The 23,250-nt window shown below is 48.7% G+C and overlaps 1 protein-coding gene across 8 annotated transcripts in view; it reads right to left on the minus strand.

Moving 5' to 3' along the window:
* Positions 1-24: 24 nt before the first annotated feature.
* Positions 25-23,250, minus strand: part of SFXN5 (sideroflexin 5) — a 109,565-nt gene continuing 86,339 nt past the window's right edge. For 6 of the 8 annotated variants that reach the window (XM_026072764.1, XM_026072766.1, XM_026072760.1 and 3 more), the window contains 2 exons: positions 21,237-21,354; positions 25-801 (listed from right to left, as the gene is read on the minus strand). In XM_026072764.1, coding sequence (XP_025928549.1) covers positions 724-801; positions 21,237-21,354 — 196 coding nt within the window. In that variant the 3' untranslated portion in view covers positions 25-723. Of the gene's footprint in view, positions 802-1,089; positions 9,656-21,236; positions 21,355-23,250 lie in introns of those variants that run through there. The other 2 variants (XM_026072761.1, XM_026072763.1) reach the window with 2 other exon arrangements.

Consider the following 23,250-nt stretch of genomic DNA (forward strand, 5'->3'; position numbering starts at 1 on the left):
CCAGCGCCAGCTGGGAGACCGGCCTCCCCGTTCCCTTCCCGTGCGCCCCCCACCCCGAGCCCGATTTCCAAGCGGGCACTGCGCCGGCTCGCCCGGCCCTCGGGGATCCCCTCCGGCATCACCCCGGGATGCAAGACACCGGAAAGCCAGACGGAAAGCCGGGATGCGAGAGCAGAGTTTTGCCCCCCGCGGCTGCAGGCTGCTCCCGCGCGGGACGCTCGAAGGCCGAAACGCTTTATTCGGAGGCCGCCGGGCTCGTCCGCGGGAGAAGAAGGAGGAGAAGAAGGAGGAGGAGGAGGAGGAGGAGGAGGAGGAGGAGGAGGGCTACGACCTCCGTCGCGTGCGCACGCGAAGTTGCGCTCGCGGCCGTGCCGCCGAACCGTCCCTCGGCGCGGGGCCGGGAAGGCCGCCGTTCTCCTTTAGCTCGTGCTCCGACGGGGCCGAACGGGAGCTGCGGCAGCCGCTAACGTGAAACTTTTAATGTTAAAATCTTCTAGACTGGGGTGAGGCGTCAGCTCTCGCCGAGCGTTAACTCCCTCCCCGTCCGCCGGCAGCGGGAACACGGTGCTATCTCCGAGCTCGACTGCTCCTGGCGTCTTGCTTTTTTTTTGTTGTTGTGTTTTGTTGTGTTTTGTTTTGTTTTTTTTTCCCGGTCGCGATCTCCAGTTTCTCCCCCCTTTTTCCCTTCCCCAAACCTGCCGGGCCGCGACGCTCCCTTCCCGCTCACAGTCCTTTATTGTAGACGACCGTCTCGCTGCTCGTGGCGGCGGCGATCTCGGGCTCCAGGCGGGCCGTCTCGATCTGCGGAAGCAAGACGGGAGGCGGCGTCAGCGGCCCGACCTTCCCCAGGCGCCGGAGCGCAGCCGAACCCTCGCGCGCAGGGGCACGGATCCGCGGCGCCGGGGCCGGCGGCCGGCTCGGAAGCGGGCCGGCGCACCTCGCGCGCTTGTACTTTTCGCGCTCGGTCTACGTCGGATCGGTGCCGCCGCCGCCACAATGCGAGGAACCCACGTTAAAAATCGAGATGCTTTTTGAAAATGTTTAACCTAGTTAGACAAATTAGCAAAAATTTGTGCAAAACAATTTAGGTATTTAAAATATTCAATGTTTTTAAAAACTGGAAAAACTGTTCTTAGCTTTCAGCTGCAAAAACCCAACAAAATATAACATCAAAGCAATCTTAACATGAGGTGCAACATAACCCTTCAGCAAAGCTGTTAAACAGCTACTGAAGCATCATGGGAAATAGCACTTCATTTATTCAAATGCACATATGTCAGGTTTTTGCACCATATGTCATTCCAAGCTATTTACAGTAATAATTAAATCTTAATCAACGTTTAACCTCTGTAAAATGTTTGAAGGGATCTAATCACCCTTCAGACTGCACTAATGAAGGAGAAATATATAAACATAAAAAGAAAATGATGCATAGATAGCGCACCAGAAAGAACAGTAATTGCAAAATTGTATTTCTTTTAAATATAATCAGCAAATTATGTAAAGTAAGCCAACGAGTATTTTAAGTGAAGACATCTTGGGTGTCAGAGGTGTGATCAGCTAATTTTGTACTGCTATCCATAACAGATGTAGCATATTTTCTTTTCGTGCCATTATTAGCAACTTCACCATTTCTTTCTGGGCTGCGGCGCGAAGCGAAGCATTGTCATGGGGGCGCGCGCCCAGCCAAGGTAACGGAGCGGCTACGCTCCCGTACGGCGGGATCCATTTTGCGAGCGGACCGACTCCGATCCGCCTGGCTCTGACGCAGCTTTTCGTTCCATTGTTTTCTCGCCCGTCTCCCAGACGGAGCTAGGAGAGCTCCCAGGTATCCAGGCCGGGCGTTTGCACCCACCGGTGGGAGAAACACCCCGGAGAAAGGGGTTTCGAAAGGCCCCGGAAGAAGGTGGGTTGATGCTCATGTCAGGCGCTGGCAGGGCTCGCTCCGCTCCGTGAAAAATCCCATGCGGAAGACGGGGGAGAGATCACCTTCGGCGTGTGCCAGCTCATTCCTTCTGTCCGTCTGGGTCATTTTGCGTTCAAAAGAGTAATTTCACCCCTTTTGGGGTAGATTGCTCTTCCAGCTGTTGGTGGCCTGGACCTCCTCGGCTGAGCTTCCACCCAACACGGCATCCCGAAAGGACCCGGGGACCATGGCGCCATGTGCACTGCCGTGCGGTGTGGACACCACAGGCCGAGCCCGACCTGGCCGGCTCAGGACTCCCAGCAGCCTTGCTGTGGACCTCTTGAGTTGAGAACTGGTGACAGAAGCCATCTCAGGAGCAGATGAATCAGCTTTCGCTAAGTTTGCTGATGCCACTGCCCTCAGACCTGCACCACTGAGCAGTTGTCTAACCTCATGCTATCATCGGCTCTGGCATCCGCTGGGTATCTCTTTGCTATGCTCTGGTCCCTGCTTTGCAACACAACTGTATTTCCAGGCTCGCACTGCTTTCCTTACTTTCTCATCTACTAAGCAAATGCATGGAATGGGATTCAAGGAAAGGCAACCTTGGTGTCGATCTCATGGAGATGCTCCTACGCTGCTGCAGGGGAGAGAAGGGTGGTTTCCTCCAGAACAGGTTTGATAGTTGCTCTCAGACCCTTGAGGGTCTTCTGGAGGTTGGGCTTGCTGGTGACTCAGTTCCTTGTGTCTCAGCTTCTGAGAAACCAGACCAGGAAGGTCCCTCTTGGCCATGGCAATGCCAGGAAGCCCTCTAAAGGAAATGCCTGCCATGGAGGGTGCAACAAGGAGCAGGCTTTACAGTAGGTGATGGGACCTGGCTCACCCCCTGAAGGACGGCTGCTCCTTGTCCTTCCAAACTCAGTGCCTACCATGGGACTGGGTTTGAGTTGTGACCATCCTCTTCCTCCTGAAGAGGTAGACCTACTTGCCCTGCTGGGGAAAAGGATGGATCCCCTTCCTGAGTCAAGGATTACAGCGCTGAGGTGCCCAACAGAAAAAGCCTTCAACAGTGATGATGGGAGAAAGCAAGTCCAAGCGGGGAACAAGCTCACCATCAGCGCTTGAGGGAATCACGGTGTGCAAGCATCACTCCTAGGTGTGCTGAAAGGGGGATGACTTGGGAAAAGCCCTCTGCCTTTCGGGCAGACCATCAGTGCAGTGCCGACCGCTTGGTAACCTGCCATATCGGGATGGAAGACACCACATCAAGACAGTGGGAGAAGGGGAAAAGCCTGCTCTTCTAGGAGGCTAATGAAAGCTTTGGGGTAGCAGCAGGGAGCTCCTCACCCAGGGCTGGCCAAGGTGCAGGGCAGGGCAGGAAAAGTGCTTCTCAAAGCACATTAGGAGATGTGGCATGGGATCTGGGCAGTTCAAGCCTTAGGATGCTCCCAACACTGCTTTTCCTCACCGGATCTGGGATGCAGTGCAGTTGGAAGAAGATCCTTTCCTCCTTCTAGCAGATAACCAAGTGCATCAAGAAAAAAGAAAGAAATCCCAGCATCCCCTGACCTTATTCAAGCAACTGTTTGGAGTCAGCCTAACCCGGCTAATGCGGGCAGGGGGCTTTGCCGCGGTGCCGCTGACCCGGCGAACCCCATCCCTCGCGGGGAACAAAGCCGCTCGAGAGGGACTCGCCTCGCGCGGGGCCCGCCGGGCGCGCGAGTGCTCTTCCCCCCCCAATCGCTGCCTTGCAGTGGGAGCCGCTCGCCTCTAATCAGTACCGACAAGGCTAATTGGGGTGATAAAGAACTGGCTCCGCGTGCTGGCGTGGGCTGGAGGAACAAATGGTGCGGTGGTCACAGCTGGTGCTGCGGAGCCGGCGCGGCAGCGAGCGCGCGGCGGGCGCCGGGAGCCCCAAGTCTCATCAGCCCATGTTGGCGGCGGGGCGGCGAGCTGGGGGGTTGTGTGTGTTTTGCATTCGCTGCTGACACGGGTGTAGCGTACATGCGCGTCCGGTGAAGCAGAAGCAGGCAGAAAGCAGATGCTTTTTGTTTGGGGTTGATACTCATTTCTATCCCAGCTCGGGAAAAGGTGTAGAAAGGAATGTGCTCCTAAGAGTGGAGGGAGAAAGATAGGTCTAGGCGCGCTGCCAGGGATCCTGTAATGATATGGAAGGCAGCTAGGGGAGACAGGAGCAGATGGATTTGGCATACAGCTCATCACTCAGCCAAAAAAAAAAACGGGGGGGGGGGGAAAGAAGGAAGAAAGCAGCCAATTTTGGTAGGGGGAGGGTCCTGCGGACTGACGGATGTTCTACCAGGAGGTGGGGGAAGGGATAATGTGGCTGGTCACCTCCTCTCCTACATCTCCCTTGGGAATTACTGTGGGAAGGCTCAGCGGCGGCTCCGGTGCGGGCCCCGGGGGAGTGCTTTGCTGGCCCGTTCCAGGTGCCCCGCTGTGGTCCCTGGCCGTGCACCCCTCCAAAAAGGCAACGGGCGACAGGGCAACTGCAGAGGGCACCTCCAGGCTAGCTGAGCCCTAATGAAGCTCAAAGCGGTTCAGCGATGACTATTATTAATAACGTCTCAGGCAGCGCCACGCACGACCGCGGTTGCTGGTTGCATGGTGGCAACTCCATGCGCAGAGCTTGCATTGCGTGCACCACGAGGCTGAGATCTTGGGCACATCCAGCCCCGATAATAGACCCTGGGCCGCCCTTGGTGTTTGCGGGCACACTGAAAAATAATCAAGTTTTCCCTTGGCTTAATAAGCCACCACTCATCGGCCAAGCTGCGGGAACCACACACGTCCGCTTGCAGCTTGGTGCAACCATGGTGTGAAGCCACCTTTGCACTGGCTTCTTGCAGCTCCTTCGTGGTGGCTCACATCAAGTTGCTCTACTTTGGGCTCAATGCGCGGTCAACTAACGCACCTCTGCGGAGAAGGAACTTGTCAAACTGGTGTAACGTGATTACTTGGGGTAGAAAGACAGCTTGTCTGGGTTTTTTAGGTTTGTTCTTGTTCCTGCAGTAAGACTGCCTAAATGTTATGCTTTCTGATATTTCAGATCTTCTCTTAATTGACAGTAGCTGAAAGAATGCTAATAGGACCAAAATTGCAAATCTGTCCTGGAACCTGTACTTATTTTTATAAGGCTTTCCAAAAATAGAAAATGTAAATTGAATAATTTAAAGACACCAAGATTTTCTCTCCTCTGCTCAGATAAACTCTCTCCAAACTTTTTCCTCGCCATCAAGAATCACAAGTGCTCCCCATGGATCCACTTGCTAAGACTCAAGATCAGGAAATTGGGATTTCCTATGGATCGCTGCTTGGAAAGGCTACGGTGACATGAGACTAGCGGGTAAAAAGCTGGTCCAGCTAAGACCAAACCGTCCTGCCTCAGCCAAGCTGGACTAGATGCCGGGTGACCTACATGCATGCAAAGCTTGATCCTGCACTCTGGAAAAGCCCCAAAGAGCCGATGACAAGGATGGTTGGTCTGATGGGGGACACACAACACTTGCATCCCTCATGTTCCCCCTCGTCTCCTCTTGATGAGCTGAGTCTCAGCAGCTGTAGGATTTTAAGACGACCCACGAGGCAGTTAAGCCCAAGGCAGCAAGCTGAGGCGCTGGCGTCCTGCTTCAAAGGGTAGCAGCCATCCACGCGGCTTGCGTTTTTCTATCTTCACACCTCCAGCGTTGCATTTTTTTCTTTTCTTTGCTGCACTAAGGAGCTCTCCACCATCACATTCGCTTCCCGCGGAAGGTGTTCAAAGATGATTAAATCACCTCTTTGTTAACGTTTATAGATAAAACTCCTCACCCTTCTCCTCTGCGAGGCAGGTTATCGTCTCAAATACCGGTGTTAAAGCTCTTTTCTGACCTCTTTCCAATTTTCCTACATACTTCAGAAACTATGCACCCAGCAACTGGACACACTGGTTGAGAGACGGTCTCATGACTAATGTACACCGTGATAAATAACTGTGTCACTAGCCGGTACTCAGGTTGCTGGCCAAATCACAAAACTGGGGGAAAAGCATTTTGAGCTGAACCTGCATTTTGTTTGGTTCTCTTTCAAATTAACAATAAAAATTGAACTTGGACTCGACTGCAACATTTCCTCTCTATTTTTTTTGTTTTCCTCAAGTCTTTTAAACGCTCCCCCCCACACCTTCTAAAGACAGGTTCGCAGTTTTCACAAGGGAAAACCCATCCTATTGAGTCAAAAAAATGGGACCTGGGGCTCTCCTGTACGCCTGGCCTCGCCACCCTTCGCGTCCCAAACAAAAGCGCGGCCGGCGATGACGTTGGGGTCAGCGTGGGGAGGGAGGGCCGGGCACCCCGAAATGCCAGGATCAAAGCTGGCTCCGCACCTGCGGGAGGCTCAGGCATTTCGGCAGCGATTACGTCCCCTGTTGAGGGGTCAGACGCTCATTCCTTGCCACCTCCGCTTTGATCCTTGCCTTTTGTCTGACGCGTTCAGGTAAGGAATTTTAAGCGGGCGACTGACATTCCCTAAGCCCTTGCAACGCTCCCTGGCCGGGACGGCAGCAGACGAATCTCAGATGTCCTCTCTCAGCCTGTGCAGGCAAATGCAGCGTGGCGGGCAGGGGCGGAGAGCGCTGCAGATGTTTGGGGAAAGCAGTGGCTTTGGAAGGCCCAGGAGATGAGGGCTGGGAGCTGCGACGCAAGCTGACGGATTAAGCCCCTCTGGACCAGTCTATTCCGAAAGGGGAAAACTTGGCACGGACTCCTGCCTCAAAAGACAGTCGCCACTATTAGTGCACGGCTTACTGCTAATAATAAAGTCACGACACAGCCTCACCCAAGCGGTCAGAGCATGCCGAAGACTGTAAATACAATTAAACTGGTGATGCATCGCTCCAGGAGGGTAGCTGCACTCGGGTCCACGCCTGAAAGCATTCTGCCAGCTGAAGTTTCCCCTCTTCTGCAAGCTTTTTGAAGTGCAACACAGCCATTAGCAGATAAGGATGAACAAAGGAGACAAGAAGTTCAGGACTGTGCTTGATTTACACTACCCTTACACTGCTATACGAGTGGATTCACATGTAATTCAGCATATACGTAGAGGAAGGAGCTACGAGACAATCCAAGTTTATTGCTCGACTGCAAATCTGGAACTAGTGAGATGTGTCTAGCAGGTGGGTAACGTGTTTTAAATCCCTGCAATGTAGTAACTTAGCGGCGGATTTCACATAAACGACAATCTCTGAATTCAGAGCGCTGTTTTCAATGAGCAACTTCTGGGGGATCTATCATTTCTCTGCAGACACTAAACCAGGCTTACACCAAAGCGCAAGATGGAAATGTGTTGCCTCCGGTAGGACCCGAGGTCACTTTAAACCAGCTAGCGCAAGGTCTCCTAACTGTCCTTGAAGGAGGCAACGGTCCAGCGTAGGCTTCAAAACCTGCCCAAGAAACGGGGGAGACAGAGGTGCTGCAGCCCCTGCTCCAGCCATTGCACCATTAGCAGTTTCTGACCAGCTTGTTCCCAGCTGACTTTGGTGCATTTACGGGAGCTGCTGTCAAACCTCTGGTTGGGCAGCCCTGGAACTGGCATTAAAAAGTGCCATCCCTTGAAATTAATTTTATCTTCATTTTCTCTATCCTCCTTGAAAAAATAAATATTAGCAAAAGGAGGAAAACTGAAATATTTGGCTGTCCTAGCTCTTGAAGTCTATCCATTTCAGAAAGGTTTTTTTGTGCCTGGTTCCTGTCACGGGTGCGTTGACCACCAGCATCCACCTCCAGCTGTCTATAGGACAGGGCAGAAGACAGAGGCTCTTCTCAGATCAGGCTGGAAAGGGTCTGAATGTGGCAACGTGCATTACCCCGCTATGACATCCGTTAGAGATAAAGTATGTCAGTGACGGTGTTAGTGCCACAAGCTATTCACACTCTATCACATCTGCCGACACCTCTGTACCGTCCCCTGCAAACGTCACTGCTTTTAGCAGAGCTTGAAATGCAAAGTGTCAGCAGCAACTTGGGTGCCGTCAGGTTTATGTATAGAGATGAGCAGGAATATTCCTCATACTCAACAGATGTTTGGCTAGAGATGCGCAATTGCTTCTGACACAGCTGCAAGGCTTAAGATGTAACCGCCCTCACCTTAAACGGGAGCAATTGACTTTGCCCTGAAGCAGAACGGGAGAGTTTGCAGGATTTATGGGTCAGTATGGGACAGCAACTTCATCAAGGCGGCAGTTTTTTAACTTCTGCTCCCTGGATCAGTGAGAACACAGCTGCCTATACACGGAGTTGCAAATTAGTGTATCACAGCTCCTGTAAAGAAGAATATTATGCACTGCTTCTACATCAAGAAAACGTTTTCATCAGAAAGGAAAAAAGGAAAACACGGCGTTTTTGGGCTACCACCCAGCCAGGCTGGAGCAGAGAACAATTTACCTGCAAGGCAGTGAGCTCCCGCTGCCCCGCGGCACATTTATTTCCGGTGCTATAGAAATGAGTGATGATAACGATGTCAGCCCCCAGAAAGTGGGAAAATAACACATGACAGCAGGCACCTAAGGCTGCAAGGGAGCTTCAACCATTCGACATGTCCCTACCTGTCCTCTGAATACAGCAGCTCAACAGACACGTTTCACTCCTGTGCTCTGTCCCCTGTGTTCGTTCTCTGCCCTGTACCAGCTCCTCAGCCAGGCACTAGCTTTAACTTTCTGGTTGTCCGTGGGCAGCCTTACAATGCCTCAGGACGACGTCTCTGGATGACCGAAAGCCGCGCTCAGGAGCAGAGCCTGGGCCTGGTGAGTGTGGGGCTCACACTGCTCCGAGACCCTCTCACCGGGAAGCAGAACATGCTCAAGTTTTCCAGCTTTCTGCATGGATGGCAAGGTCACTCCCCTGAACGAAACCGTCTCCCAGTCCTTGCAGAATAGTGTGGTGTGAGTCTTTTGTGGAACAAGAGCGTTGCCCACAGCAACAGAAACCCCAAGAACTGAAAAAATGCAAACCATGAAACCGTAAGGTTTTAAAAAGCAAGATGAAAAACATCTTCCAGTTGCTTATCCTGCAGAAAAAAGTGACTTTTCCAGTTCTTTCTAGCAATCCCAGAAGCAAGGGGCCTTCCCTCTTCTCACCCTCCCCATCTTCGCCCAGTCACTGCTATCCAGGAGCCACCAGTGTAAGTCCAGCACTGTGATCCTGCAACGATTCATGTATACTGTGAGCAGAGGAGGAGGAGACCAAGTGGTAAGACACACGTATCATAAATTCACCACCTATATACAGTGATGCAGAAGCTCAGGCGTGAGACTCAATCAAGAATTGAAGTGAAGTTGCCCTGGAGAGAGACAAGCTGAGACAAAAGTACGATTTGTCGTGTAAAGCAAAGAACCAAATGGAAGGCCTTTGGAGGAGTTGGGTCTCCTATCCTTTGGAGGAGAAGGTCTGCTCATGTGTAGAAGACAAGTGCTCAAGAGGTAAACTATATGAACTTCTACAGGAGCTGCTCCCATCCAGATCCTGAACGGTCCGCATCTCTAGGCTAGTACGACAGCAGAACCACATGTACTCTCACCTCAAGTCAGCCAGTGTTGAGGGTGAGGAACCCTTCTTCACGAGACGTCGTTCTCCTGAAATTGTGCAGGGCATTCAGGACAAAAGGAGGCTTCTTCCATTAGGTCATGAAGAAGTCATGTTGCAGACTTTGTTGGGGGATATTCAAGCCAACTGATGGATGGAAGAGTCATCAGCCCACCTAAAATATTTTGAGAACCCCCAAAATCGCAGAGATCAGAGGCACTGCAACCCCTTGTTCCTTACTGGAACATAAAGCATCAGCAAATAGAGTTGTCTTCCCTCTTTGGAAGAAACAAAATCCCCTGCTTTCAAATATGGACAGCTGAAGGAGGCAACTTCACCTACATTTAGGAACTGGAAAAGAAGGGCCTGATTTCAGGAAGTGCTGAGCACCCTCAGCTCCCTGTGAAATCTCTAACTTTTGTCATACATGAAAGTGGAATGGAAGACATGCCCTCATCAACCCAAGTGGTTTCATCCTGCCAAAAACAGATCAGGATTAGAGTACACCAGGCCTTTAACTCACTGCAGCATGATCTTCTCTTCCCGTCCTAAGTTGCTGTGGAAAATCCTGCTGTGCTCCAGAGGGGACTGCCCTTCTGCATTGGGCTGTGCAAGTCTGTGCCATGAGAATATCTGGGAAGCGAAAATGGTGTCGCAAGAGAGCTCTGCTAAACAAACGTAAAGTGGTGTGACAGAAATCTTCCCTAAAGGTATATGAAGGAGCAAGGTTTTCAAGAAATGCAATAGTCTCTGCTGGAAGAAGGAAAGGGGAATTGTGTCATCACTATTTTGACAAAGGCAAGTTTCCCTTTTCATGAAAATGAGCAGTTAGGTCCATTTTAATACAAATCCCTCAAGAGGAGGAGAAAATTTGTTGCTACTTGGTGAGAATGTCAAACCCTGCAATTCTCTAGCTATTAGGGAGGAACAGTGTGATGGGTATTACAGGAATTTAGGGATGTCTTTGTTGCTTTAACGAAGCTAAGCAAGTTCCTCAGGACCCCAAATCTTCTTCATATTCCCTTCTCTTGAAGGACCAACAGACTCATCAGAAAGACTGGTAGATCCAAATGATTTAAAAAGCAATTATAGAGAATTATAAATGCTTGTGCTTGGGAAATGTGATTAATAAGGCATTTTCTACAATAACCAAGTATAATTACAGCAGGCGAGTCTGGACAACAGGCCTTTCTTTCTTTGCTCATATCCTTAACTTCTCACTTGGAGTACTCAGAGGTACTGATGCTTCAGATGAGCTAAAACAACTATCTCGGAGTAAGCAAAGAAGGACTTACACAACCCTGTACGGCAAGGGAGGGGTGACCAAGGCAACAGCCAGGGAAGAGCAGGAGAAGCACCCAGTTGCACCAGACAGAAAGGCTTCTCCAAGACCAGAAAGGGGAACCAGCGCTCAGGGTGGGCTGGCAGACAGAAAGGAAAGGTCTTGGCTTTCCGGATGAGAAGAAGCAAGTGAAACTGAAGAGCTGCAGGAGGCTTGGTGGACTGAACAGGGCAAAAGGAGACCGGGGCTGAGATCCCCTGCGACGAGGGGAGGCATCCTTGGGGGGAAGTGCTTTGGGAGGAGCCGCTCTGTTTATAGTAGGTGCTGCTGAAAGGTGTCCCGAAGAAAGACAGCAATTAACAGGCCTGCAAAAAAATGGCTTCTTTCCACAAAGTGCCTTTTAAGTATGTTTTTCGAGCCACTTTAAGGGTTAATGTTTAGCTGTTTATCCGGAGTTGTCGGATGTCAGCTCTTTCTTTTGACTCCTAATGGCTTATAGCCATCAGGAGGTGAAGACTCCTCAAAAGAGATGGTGTCAGGAATGTTTTTTTATGCCCACTAGCACCCACACACCTGCAGGAGCCTGTGCTTGCAGGATAGATAGTTTACATACTTGAACCTGTATCCCAGGGACAGAGATATAAACATGAAACCAGATCCCTGTCTGACACGGCTGTCGAAGCCCCTGGGCAGTACAAAAGGGTCCTTTCTCCCACACCCACGTTGAATGACCACAAATAACAGTTCGCTTCAAGCCATTGCTTCGCACTAAGAATAAGCTCTGCTGGTCCAGGTTACAATTTTAGGGTCAGATCCTGTGAAATTGTCAGCACCTTTAACTCCCACAAACTTTACCTTTGCTCCTGAAACAAAGGCCCACTCTTACGAACAGACTTCAAAAACCAGCCAAGTCACAAATCAAAGCCTCTCGGACAGGCAAGGTGAGAACAAAGACGCCGTCTCCAAATCAATCACAACGCTGCTCACTCATGACCTTCCCAGGCGCGGGATGTCACTGAGCCTAATAATTACCCTGCAAGGTGCAAACAGGCAAGGCGCTTGTAAATCTAACCACCGCAACACTTCCTACGGGCTTTCAAAGACTGACGGTGGAGGTGATGCCCCTGAAGACAGGGTCCTTCCTCTTCCTCTGCTCTGGAGGCAGAGCATGACCGCGCTTTCCCCAAAGGGCAGACTGCAAGAGCAGGTAGCTCCATCCCTACTCAAACCAAACCTTCCCTCTCCTAAACCAACGGCAACAGCATCAGTGCAGGCAGGGACAAGGGCCGCAATGCAAATATTTGCTCACAGTCTCTGATAAAACTCTAACTCATTTTACAGCTGATGCCAAGCTGTCATTGGAAAATATCTCCTCCTGCAATCAGCCTGGACAGTACCTAACGGGGCAGCCTCTCACTTACCTTGGAAAGGGAGACACGTGATCCCAAAAAGGAGTGGTGCCTGAGACCTCCCAAGCCCAGCCTGTTCGGGACTGAGTTGACATGGGAAATGCTTTGATTTTGTGGTGCAAGAGAAAGAAAGGAAAAAAGAAACAAGGAAAGGGGAGCTATCCTGATCCAGTAATGTTCTTCTCTTTGCAAAACCGGTTCCTTCTCTCCTGGTCGCCTCTCAGGTAAGTGACCCCATAACACAAGGAGTTTCCGGGAGGTGAATCGAAAGGGCACTGCTCAGAGTTACGCTGGGAGTTTGGCTCTCTGCTGAGGCCGATCATCAGTAACTCGCCTGCCCAAAGAAAACCTAGGAGATGGCCCTGCGACAAGGAAGATGCTGCTCTGCGAGGTTACCGCCACAGGTTTGCATCTGGAACTGCCTCTGCATCAAACCAGACAAATGAAGAAGGAAATTACCAAGTCACGGTATCTCCCCCATCGCCCAGTGCCAGAAATAGAACTTAAAATAGCATCAGACAATAGAGATGGAGAGTTATAAAAATGAGGCCTTGGGGTTTTCCAGGACTGGGGGGAACGAGGGTGTCACGGTCATGTAGAACCTGGATTCTTCTTCTTTTTGGTTTGCTTGCTTTTTTACAAGCTTTCTGCAGAAACATCAACCGCTAAACTGAAGCCACCCCTGAAGCAGAAGGGAGTGTGTGGATGCTGGAGAGCGGACACAGAGCAGCTGCAGTCAATTGGTTCAGCAACTCAGGCTAAAGCACCACTGGAAGTGAAGTGGGGGGGACTACTAAGCTCAGTGTCCCCACGTGTTTAGGAATACCTTAACTTGGGAGAGGTGCTGGAGAACAGGGTTCACAGCATGTGAGCCTGCCTGCATCAGCCAAGCCTGAGCTCCCCAGCTCCAAAAAGCTCTCCTGTCCCTTAGACTGGGGCTTGAAAATTTATGATACGGAGGGTGGGTCTGGTCTTGTGAGCTGGCTCTAACCTGTGGTTACGACAGACACATCCAGGAAACACAGCAAAAGCTCCGGGTTGGCTTCCTCATGGTCACACCGGAGCCAATAACAGAGATGGAGAAAGTCGGGCCAGCCAGGGATGAGCTGACATGACAGGCAAGGAGAGAACAGGAATGGGGGCAGATCTCTCCGGCCAAGAGCAAGTCCTTGACAGAACGACCTGGGTGGGAGGCATGAGATGGCTTGGGAACAGTCCGTGGGCATCTACAGTGCACAGAATTAACACCAAAAATTCCTGCGACTGTTAGTGGTAACGGCTCATTGCCCTGCCTGGAGAACTGCAAAGCCCCTTCCAGCTCCCCGTGCACTTCTCTGCGAGCCTAAGCACAAACACGAACCTAGCCGAACACGCTCAGGGCATCTAAATACTCTCAATAAGGCAAAGACTTCTCCGTGCTGGCAGTCTCCTGGGCAGCAGCCTTCCTGAGCAACACAGCTAGGAGGAAACTAAAAGTTAGCCTTGTTGGGGGGAATCTCCAGCACTGGAAACAAGCTACGGCGATTTTTTTTTCCCCCCCGTTGCCTGGTTGTTTTTACAGGAAAGGTGTTCTGCAGCTGCCAGGCTGCCGAGGTGGGAGAGGGGGCGCGGAGCGAAGGTGTAAAGGGAAGGCCAAAGGGTAGGACCAAGAGAAGGCAGCGTGTGAAGTCTGGCTCCTCGGGAAACACTCGCGGGTCTGTACACCCTGCCCCTTGCCAGCTGGTGCAGGTGAACAAAAACAGGAGATGAGAAGTGAGCGAGGCGCCGAAAAGGGGGAGGCAGCCAGGGAACACATCTCTTCTGCCTGACGCTCTCAATCAGAGAAGACTGGTGAGAACAGGGACGGGAGGGAGGCGGCAGAGAAACAAACGGAAAAACCCACTCCTGTTTCAAACCAACAGCGACCGAAACCTTTCTGACAAACCGGCTGTTCAGCCTGGAGTCAGGTTTGAGTTTATTGCTCATCCCTTAGCATGCAGCTCCAGGCCATAGCTGCAGCTTTTCCTGTCCAGCAGACTCAGTTATTAGAGGGCCACCTTTGAGATGGACAGGCCAGGACTGCATGACCATGATCCCATCTCTCTGAATGAGCTATGGGGCCAAGGACTGAGAACGTGGCAGAGCTGAGCAAGGGCGACTGCTCCTGCTGTGCTTTGAGCAGCTCTGGCAACTCAATGGAGACACCGAAAGCAAAGGCTGCAGGGATCTTTGCTTTCCACTGCTCATGGTCCTGTCCCTGTGCGGGAAGACATGACTCTTCTGTAATGCAAGATGAAGGCTATGGTCCTCTGATATCAAAAATCAGCTCGAATAAGCCCTATGAGTCATGAATCAAATTAAACTAGAGAGGCCCCAGACCAAAATTAGTGTGCCACAACTTCCTGAATACTTGCTAATACTCTACTACCAGTGACCCAGCTTGTGCTTGGGCCCAGCTAGTATAGACCTAGTCTATGATCTCCATGGGCTATTATTTCTTATCAAGGATGAGCTAGCAACTTACTTTTAAGTTTGGTGCAACTGTTTCAAACCTGTGTGTCTAGTATCATCCTGCTACTCCCCAAACATCACCTCCTCTCCCATTACTTTCTCCTTCCAAGCGCAGGACTATGTGTTGCCCTTCACACGAAACAGGTCACTCATTTGTCCTCCAACCTCTGATAGGAATGAGTCCATCCTTACCAAAAACACCAGACACAAACCTTGTTTTGCACCATCCTCCATCTGAAACACAGAACAGAGCTCAACACATTTCCAAATACCACAGCTCTTCTCTCTAGACCAGCGTGAACCACATCAGCATCCAATCACTTGGTATCATATAAATCCTGGTGGGTTTCTACTCAAGTAAAAAGAGTTAAATGGGCATTAAGTGGGCTCACACAGGTCAGCTACGCATTTTAAGCTCACACTGAAAATAGTCTTGGCCATGTCACCAGTTATTTGCCAGCTTCTGCTGACATCCAGAGGGAAAACTGGATCAGCACCTAGGAGAGAAATCTCAGAGGAACTTCTTAATGCCTCAGAAGTCAGTGATGGAGAGTCCAGGCTATGTGACAGTAGGAAATCAAAGCCTTGGGGCATGGCTGTAGTCACAATCTTCTTCAATCTTTTGGAGACACATACAACTGAGATCCAGCCTCCTACGAGTCTTTAAGGACCTTCACTTCTTTCCTAAGAGCAGTTCTTTTCAAGATCAACCTCCATCGCAAGGGTAGACTTTGGGAAGCATGCTTAGGTTACCAGATTCTCAGGAAACCATTCCTCAGACCCAGAAGCAAAGAAATACCACAGAACTTCTCACTTCTCAAACATTTTTCCCTGTGGCAGCTGGCAAATCCTTTCCTTTGCTTCTCATCCAAGTTGGACAAAATTACTGCAGAGAATCCCTCCTGCTCCCCTCCCCCAGTGCAATGTAATCCCAAGGGAGAAATGGTTTCATGGGGACCCCCTGCTGTCTTGCATCTGATTTCCCTCCTAAGTATGGTATAGGGAAGCGTCTCGAGGGCTATGGCTGTGACCTCCATACAGCTCTTTTGTCAAGTGCCATTTCATTAAAAAATCAGCCTTTTAACTGTGGACACATTTCAACCTCACCAAATCTGCTAATTATTGACAGTTGGTGAAGAGGAGATTTCACTTGTTCCTCCTGTTAAACTGCATCTAATTAGTAATTACTGGTTCACTGTCATCTTTACTGCAATAATCCCACTGCACATTGGCTCATTAACCTTTTGCTTTTCTAAAGCAGCCTGCCAACAAGATGAAGGCTAAAACAGATTGGAAAACAATAGCTCAGCCTTGGATTTTAGGCTGTTTATTCCCCTTGTCCTGGAGATCCAAAAGGAAGATTATTTTTAAGAAAAGGCTTTCAGCTGAAATCAGCCTAATTTCGGAAGATGGCTTGTTTTGCCCTAACCAGCTACAAAGGCCCTTTAAACTTAACCTGTGATGAGGGCACGTGTATTAACACAGCCCGTGCAAAGGTTTCTCTGCCATCAACTCCTGCCACAGATGCTTTAGCTCCATTTCTCACCTGGGTTTACCCTTCTTTATCAGCACCACTGAGCGTACTGGGTGTGGGATGAGCAGGTTTCTGCGGGTTTGCAGCACCCTGCAAGTCCAATAGAGTCCTCTTTGGTGCTGCAAAATGAATGCTCTGGATGAGCAGGGACCAAAGAGTGGAAAATCAGTGGAGCAACCCCATGGTTATTTCTTTTGCTGCTACACTGAATTTAATTTACACAAGTCCCATTTTCAGTTTGGAACTGTCACAGCTGTTTCTATTGGCAGTGCATAACTGAGTAGGAGTTGTCAGTGGGGATGCTGTAGGATAGGCGGCTAGAAAAGAGATTCCCTGGGGGGCTTGGGAGGCAGTTTCAGGGTGTGGGCTAAATGCATTAACTAGATGTTTCTCCTAAACTTAACAGTAGTGAATTATTTAATGCATATGGATGTATTTAGATACTGGAGTTAACACTCTGTTGGGATGAAAGGTATATAGCTCAGTATATGAAGTTTGCTCAGACTCAAGGACCCATGACTTTACGGTTGATGCTAGGTTTTTATTTTTTAAGGCTATCTTCAAAACCATAACACCTAGAAACAAGCTGTAATTTTGGAGAACGCTTGTAGACAGTAAAGTGGATTCCATCTGTACCAAATCAAGGAAAATATGAGGTCTTAGTCTGTCTAAATACCAACCCAAGAGAAGGTCTGGACGCGTTATCTTTCCCAGTACATGAAGGTTCAGCTCCGTGATTTTCATTTAGTTCATAGTGACGTTTCGGTATACAATCAGAGCTGGGTTATAATTTCTCTTATGTTGCCTTAAAGCAGGTACAATTCCACTGACTCTGAAGCAGCTATGGCTGATGTATATTGATGTATATTGTTAGTGATGTATAAGCAGAATCAAAGACAGTAAGGAGGGTGGTGAAACTGTGGCTCTTGAGTTGCATCAGCCATCAGCAGTTCAAGTGGGGCTTCCATGCCAGGATATCACATAAGCAATAACAGGACCATGTTGGTCTGAGGCTGCTCCCCAACTGTGAGAAGCAGCGAGCCAAGAGGGGCTGCCAGTGCCCACATTGCCAGGTCACCCACAACCAAACATGGGACTCCCAGGGAGCCAATTCCTGCCTCTGACTCACTCCTGGGGTTCTCCCTCTCCTCAGCTCTCCAAGCTGTGCGATATGTGTCTTGTAGGCTTTTGGCCATGGGAGCATTTAGGCATGAAGTTCACAGACATGGCAAGGCTGGCTCATTCTTTCACTAGTACTAGTAGGGTTCTAAAAATGCATCCAGGTTACCTGCTCCACTAATCTTCAAGAAATATGTCAAAACCCACCTTTTTTATAGATAAGTGGGAAGTAGGTATTTGGCAAGACAGGGAAGGAAAATTTTGGTGGCTCATGATATGGTGCCTGCATTTCTCTGGGACATTTACTAAATCTATCGCAAGGCTTTAATTCTGCTTGAAAACTAATTTAAGTTTGAAGCATGCTCAGAACCCCGTTAGGGGAGTGGATCAAAGGAGGCCAGTCAAGCTCCAATGCTAAAACCAGAGCTTAATAACACATCAGCTTTTGCGTTTGCTCTCTGACTAAAGAAAAAAGGACTGTGAATGTGTGATTAAGGGCATAATTTGGCTCATTTACAATTCCTTGAAGGGTTGCTCTTCAGACCATAATCATATTTCTGGAGCAGAACACGCCTATCACATTCTTGTTGTTAATAATTTACTCCCTGGGTAGAGCTCATTACAACAGCATCATCTCAGTAGTGTTATGTTCATAGCTGCTTCACTGACTGCAGTTATGAAAAAAGCAAATACATGCATACATACATACCTATATTTATATACGGAAAGAGAAGGAGAACACTTGGAATAGGGTCAATTTCCAGACATTTGGCAAAGTCTATTATCTTAGTTGTCTGAGGCATTCATGGATCAGTGATGAATGATCAAAAAGTCACACGATCATTGAGAGATGCTCTATGGAATGAAAACCAGGTTTCCTATCCAAGACTGTGAAGAAATGGCTCTGAAGAGATTGTTTCAGATAAGTCACTTACTCTGCTCACTTGAATGGCCCCAAAGTAGCGACCCCTGAGGAGATCTCAATGAGATTCTGCAGAATGGGATGAACACCTTATACATACACACACTTACAGTGAATGCAAATATGATTGGAAGATTGATTGGACTGGGTTTTAGAGAACCTGATTCCTTGGCTTCAAAAGGTCCAACTGTGCAAGCGGAGATAACTCCAGTTGACCAGAGCCGAGACCCCAGTAGTCAATGAGCTATACCACCAGCTGTAATGGTTTCTTGTCATTGACATGATGTGTGGGCAGAGAGCACGTCTTTCTGTTTGATCTACTAATCAGCACTGATTCATGTTTACACTGCAGATAACATTTCATCTGCTTTTAGAAGGTCATTCCCAAGTGATTCTGCATGGTTTCAGTATTGCTTGGTGCCTGCAATATTCTCTGAAGGAAGCTAGACCTTAATCCTCCCTTGTGTCAGAGAGCGCTAGAATTCATGCAGCTGTTAGCATCAACACAATTTTTCAAGCTGCAATATCCAACACTACACATTATAGCATATCTTTCATCCATAAAGCTCAGACTATATCGAAACAGGCAGAAAGGGCTCTTGAGTTTCATTTTATAGCTAGAGAACCTAAGACAATGAATAGTTATTTCTGCAGAGCCCAAATTCTCTGAGAAAGTATTGAGCTCCGAATGCCTTGGATTCTGGTACCAAACCATTAGTCCCTGCTGACCTTAGCAGGCACTACTTCAGAGACTCAGGTGATGCTGGGTGAACCTACAGAAAATACTGGAAATGCACTAAATTTCAAAAGGGAATTGTAGGGCAAGTTTCTTGTCTATGTTGAAAGAAAAGTTTGGTTTGGCCAACACTATTAAATGTGTGTTGCCAATGACAAGGAAGAAAATATACAGTGATTGCTGCTAAAGGTTTGAGAAGACACAAAGTCTGGGAAAGTGGTAAATAATTAAGAGCACAGGTCACTGGTACAGGGACACTGGGATCACATGGTGATCTGTGGAAAGAAAGTCAATGTGCATTGTACTATGGTCAAACATAAAGCTGCTTCTGGAAGCAAAGACTGTACTTACAGCATGGGGCACTCTTTTGGGTGAACAGTGGTAGTGTGTAACTTTTGGGGTAAATGAGCTCGGTGGTAAGTCCCATGGTCCTGCTTCCCTGATTATTTTGAAAGGAGACCTGTCAGAAAAGGCCATGGCTACCTTCTGTCGGTGCGTGTTGCAGTTCCTTTCCCTGCAAAGGGGATGATATATCCTTCCAAAACGAACTTCGGACATACGCTAGGCATATACCTTGAATGGGTGCTGGACCTGGAAATACTCCCCTGCCTTTCATAGCCAAAAACTCTGAGCAGAATTCGAGGACACAGCAAATAACTGATGGACCATGAGCCAAGGCGGGAGCTCATGCCAAAATGACTAACATGCTCTGTGGATGTATGAACTCAAGTAGGAGTAGGCACATCACATTGCCCCTGCAACTGGTACTTGCGCACAACTTCTTACTGGAATACTGTGTCTGGTTCTCATGTAAATGACCCCCAAAGGATGTTGACTAATTAGAAAGAGTTTAAGGAAGAGCCGTGTGAATCATTAAAGCTTCAGAAATCGTGTTTTAGCAAGAGCCTCCAAGATTGAGATATATTCAGCTTCCTAAAGAGAAAATTAAGGGACAATTTTATCTCAGCCTGTAAACAACTAGAGGGACAACAAAAAATTCATAATATGTTTTTCAGTCTAGCAGACAAGTGTGCAACAAGATTCCCTGGCTAGAAGTTGTGGATAAACCCATTCAGACTAGAAAAAAGGAATTAACCAGTGGAATAACATAGCAAAGACTGTGATGCCAATTTCTGATCAACTGTTCTAGTTCAAACAGAAAGAACACCATTAAAGTCCTTTGCCCTGTTTGACAGAGGTTTTATCATTTTATAATAGTGATCCTCCCTTGGTTTATAACCTGCAAATCTCCAAACACCGAATGACTGAAATTAATGACTTTAAAAAAAAAATTGCAGCTTAACAATATGTTCAACTAACTTAGGTATAAATGATTTAATTAGCCATTCTGCCTGTTCCCTTTTTCTTTAACAGCTCCATTCCAGAATTCTCATCCTATCTTCCTTCTTGCATTTTAGTGGCTATAATATGCAGCATCCACTTGGTGCAGAATTGTGGGTTTTTTCCCCTGGAAATCACTCAGACCCAGAGAAAATATTATTTTGAAGCACCGACAATGCAGTGTGGAACACAAAGCCCCAACAACCCCTGCTCCATAGGCTGTGTCTTTGGGGATACAGTCTAGAAGATGAAAAGGCAGAAATCCTCAAAGAAACTCTGGGAAAGTACACCTGCTCGTAATGTGTATCCTTGTTACAACTGTTTGCTTGATGGACAGACTATGTTAATACCAAGGAAACAACACTGTCCTGGGAGAGTGGGAGCTGAACCATGTTCTGGCTGATGCAGCTCCATTCTGACTAAGCTCACGTTCACAGAAAAGACAGGAAGAGCCCAGCTTGACTCTCACAGCAAGAGTCATCGGTTAGAAACACAAACATCACTTGCCTTGTGATCTGACCACATCTGACTTGGACGTCACCAGAAGAGGAGACAGCTACCCACAGTGCCAGCTGAGACACTTTTCTGATTGAGGATCAGGCAGGCAGCGTGTTATCCTCATATACTTTCAGCAATCTCTTATTCCAACTCGTTTGCCCCACGATTCCCTGGTGCTCTAATTAATTACCTTACATGCTAAACATCCTCCGTACAGGAGAGGTCTGAAGCAGATCACTGCTGGGGGAGAGCACAGAACGCAATGGAAGGGAGGAGGATCACGCGGTCCCCTCCCTTGTGTCTTCAAAAGTATGTTCGTTGGGTGGAACAAAGATGCTTCTGTTCAGTTCTTTTGTGCTCACTAGAAAGGTATATCCCAAAGCAGCTTTGAGATATCCCCGAGTATTGCCCGGACGTGTACTGACCTCGGACATCTGCGGGAAGAGACTGATGGCCAAGGGGAGGGCCAGGCCAAAGGCAGCGAGGCACACAAGGCTTTGGACTGGGAGAATCATCCGGGGACGGGACCTCAGGAGGGATGTTCTGTAAAGAAAAGGCTGTGTTAGCTCACTCCATAGACCACAATAGCACCTGCCGCCATCCGAACAGATGTTAGCATTTGCTCAGACCCGCTGGCCTCCTTCACCCCAAATGGTGTTAAAACCTGTGCAGAGACCAGACCTTCAGCCTGACCTACGACTCTAGCCCTTCGTTTTACAGATCACGAATAATAAAGGATGACGTTCTCCTGCTTTTTTTTCATGTCCTCTAGGATCCTTCTCTGTGGGTCATTCTAGCAATAAGAACAGGTTCACCGATAGAAGAGCACGATCCAGCCCCGGGGCGGTCCTGTGCGAGCACAGCACACTGTGGTTTTCCACCCAGTGGTGTTACACAGCCACGGGCAACTTTAGCGCTCAGTTCTCCCAAATTAAAACAGGGTAACTTCACACACACTTCCCCCACTTCAAACCAGTCTCACACTGGAGTAAGCAACGCACAAGGTGATGTGGACTTATGCAGGTGTTGCCTGCATTAAGGCTTTGGAGACGATGCGAGAGACATACTTCACGGAGGACTTTGTCGTCTGTGTAGCAGAATGGTGCTGAAAAAGGCATTTGACTTTGTTAATGGCGTAATAAAGTAGTAAACTTGACAATATCTTAATTTGTTAAAAATCAAACATCTTTAGAGTGGGTGATAAGGATGTTTTCACACTAGCTGTCCCCAGGGGATATTTATGAGTTTAAGATGTGTTAACAGCAAACGCTTAAAGATATCTGCAAGGTCAAGTTCTGATAATGACCCATTAAGTGACCCTAATGATGCAATTAACACTGAATGACATGGACAACATTCAACCGATAGAAGCTGGTATTTTAAGTATGTTACAGGATACAGGACCTCAGACAGTTTGCAAATGAGTGTGAACTGGATGCTTTAGGGAGAAAAATAGAATCCTTGAGGGTTTTGTTGGGGAGTTATTTTCACCAAAATGACACCTGTCATTCAATTTTTTTTCCACCAATCGGAAACAACTGAGAATACTGAAAAGAGAGAGCAGCTTGGTTGTGGGTTTTGTCCAAGTATTCAGCAGACTTTAGCAATACAGAGAGTCAGCTGGACTGGCCAGTGGGCCGCCAGCTCCTGCCTTAGTCCCAGTGTGTCTCTCTTCACTCCTCGGCCTAACCAACAGTGCCTAGATGATGCTGATGCCTCGAGGTGGCCTGCCATCAAACGTGGGCAGAGACCTGCTAGTTAATGCCTTTCCAGTGGGATAACAACAGAGGAGCTCTCCTGGGCAGGGAAGGTCTGATAATGACCAGATGACATTAACCACTAAACAGCACTGTGGTTCCCATCACTGGATTTCAAAAAATGTTTCTAATCAACTGTGTGCCATTCACAAGGACCCCAGCCAAAAGGAGTGAAGCAATCTATCCACATCAGGGGATGCTGCCGGCCCCGAACCTAAGGGCTTTCGCACACACGCACGTTATTTTGGAGGACCATCTCCCTGTGCAGCCTGAGCCTGCCGGAAATGCAAGATAACAGATTACCTCAGCCCCCATCTGCTTCACATCTCCTGCAGGCTACGAGCATGCACCTGATGGATTATAACAGAGCAGCTGATGTGTGGGAACTCGTTATCCTGCTGCAGGTTGTGTGTGCGTGTCTGAACATCCAGACTCTTTGCCCTTGCCTAGCAATGACTGCTGAATGGTTGTCTTCATCTCAAGAAGGTGTGGTGGAAGCAGGGAAGGAGAACCGGGAAAGCAAGATCCAGACCTTTAACTCCGCCGGTATCTTAACTCCTCACTAATAAGCAACTCAGAATCGATGCTAACAATTCGCACCGTGAAAGCCAGGCTTCTGCTCTCCAGTATTTGGCTACTTTGCTCTGAATTGAACAGGGTTTAAGCTAAAAGACCCTTGCAG

Source organism: Apteryx rowi, unplaced genomic scaffold (genome assembly GCF_003343035.1).
Source record: "Apteryx rowi isolate R43461 unplaced genomic scaffold, aptRow1 scaffold_35, whole genome shotgun sequence".
NCBI lineage: Eukaryota > Metazoa > Chordata > Aves > Apterygiformes > Apterygidae > Apteryx > Apteryx rowi.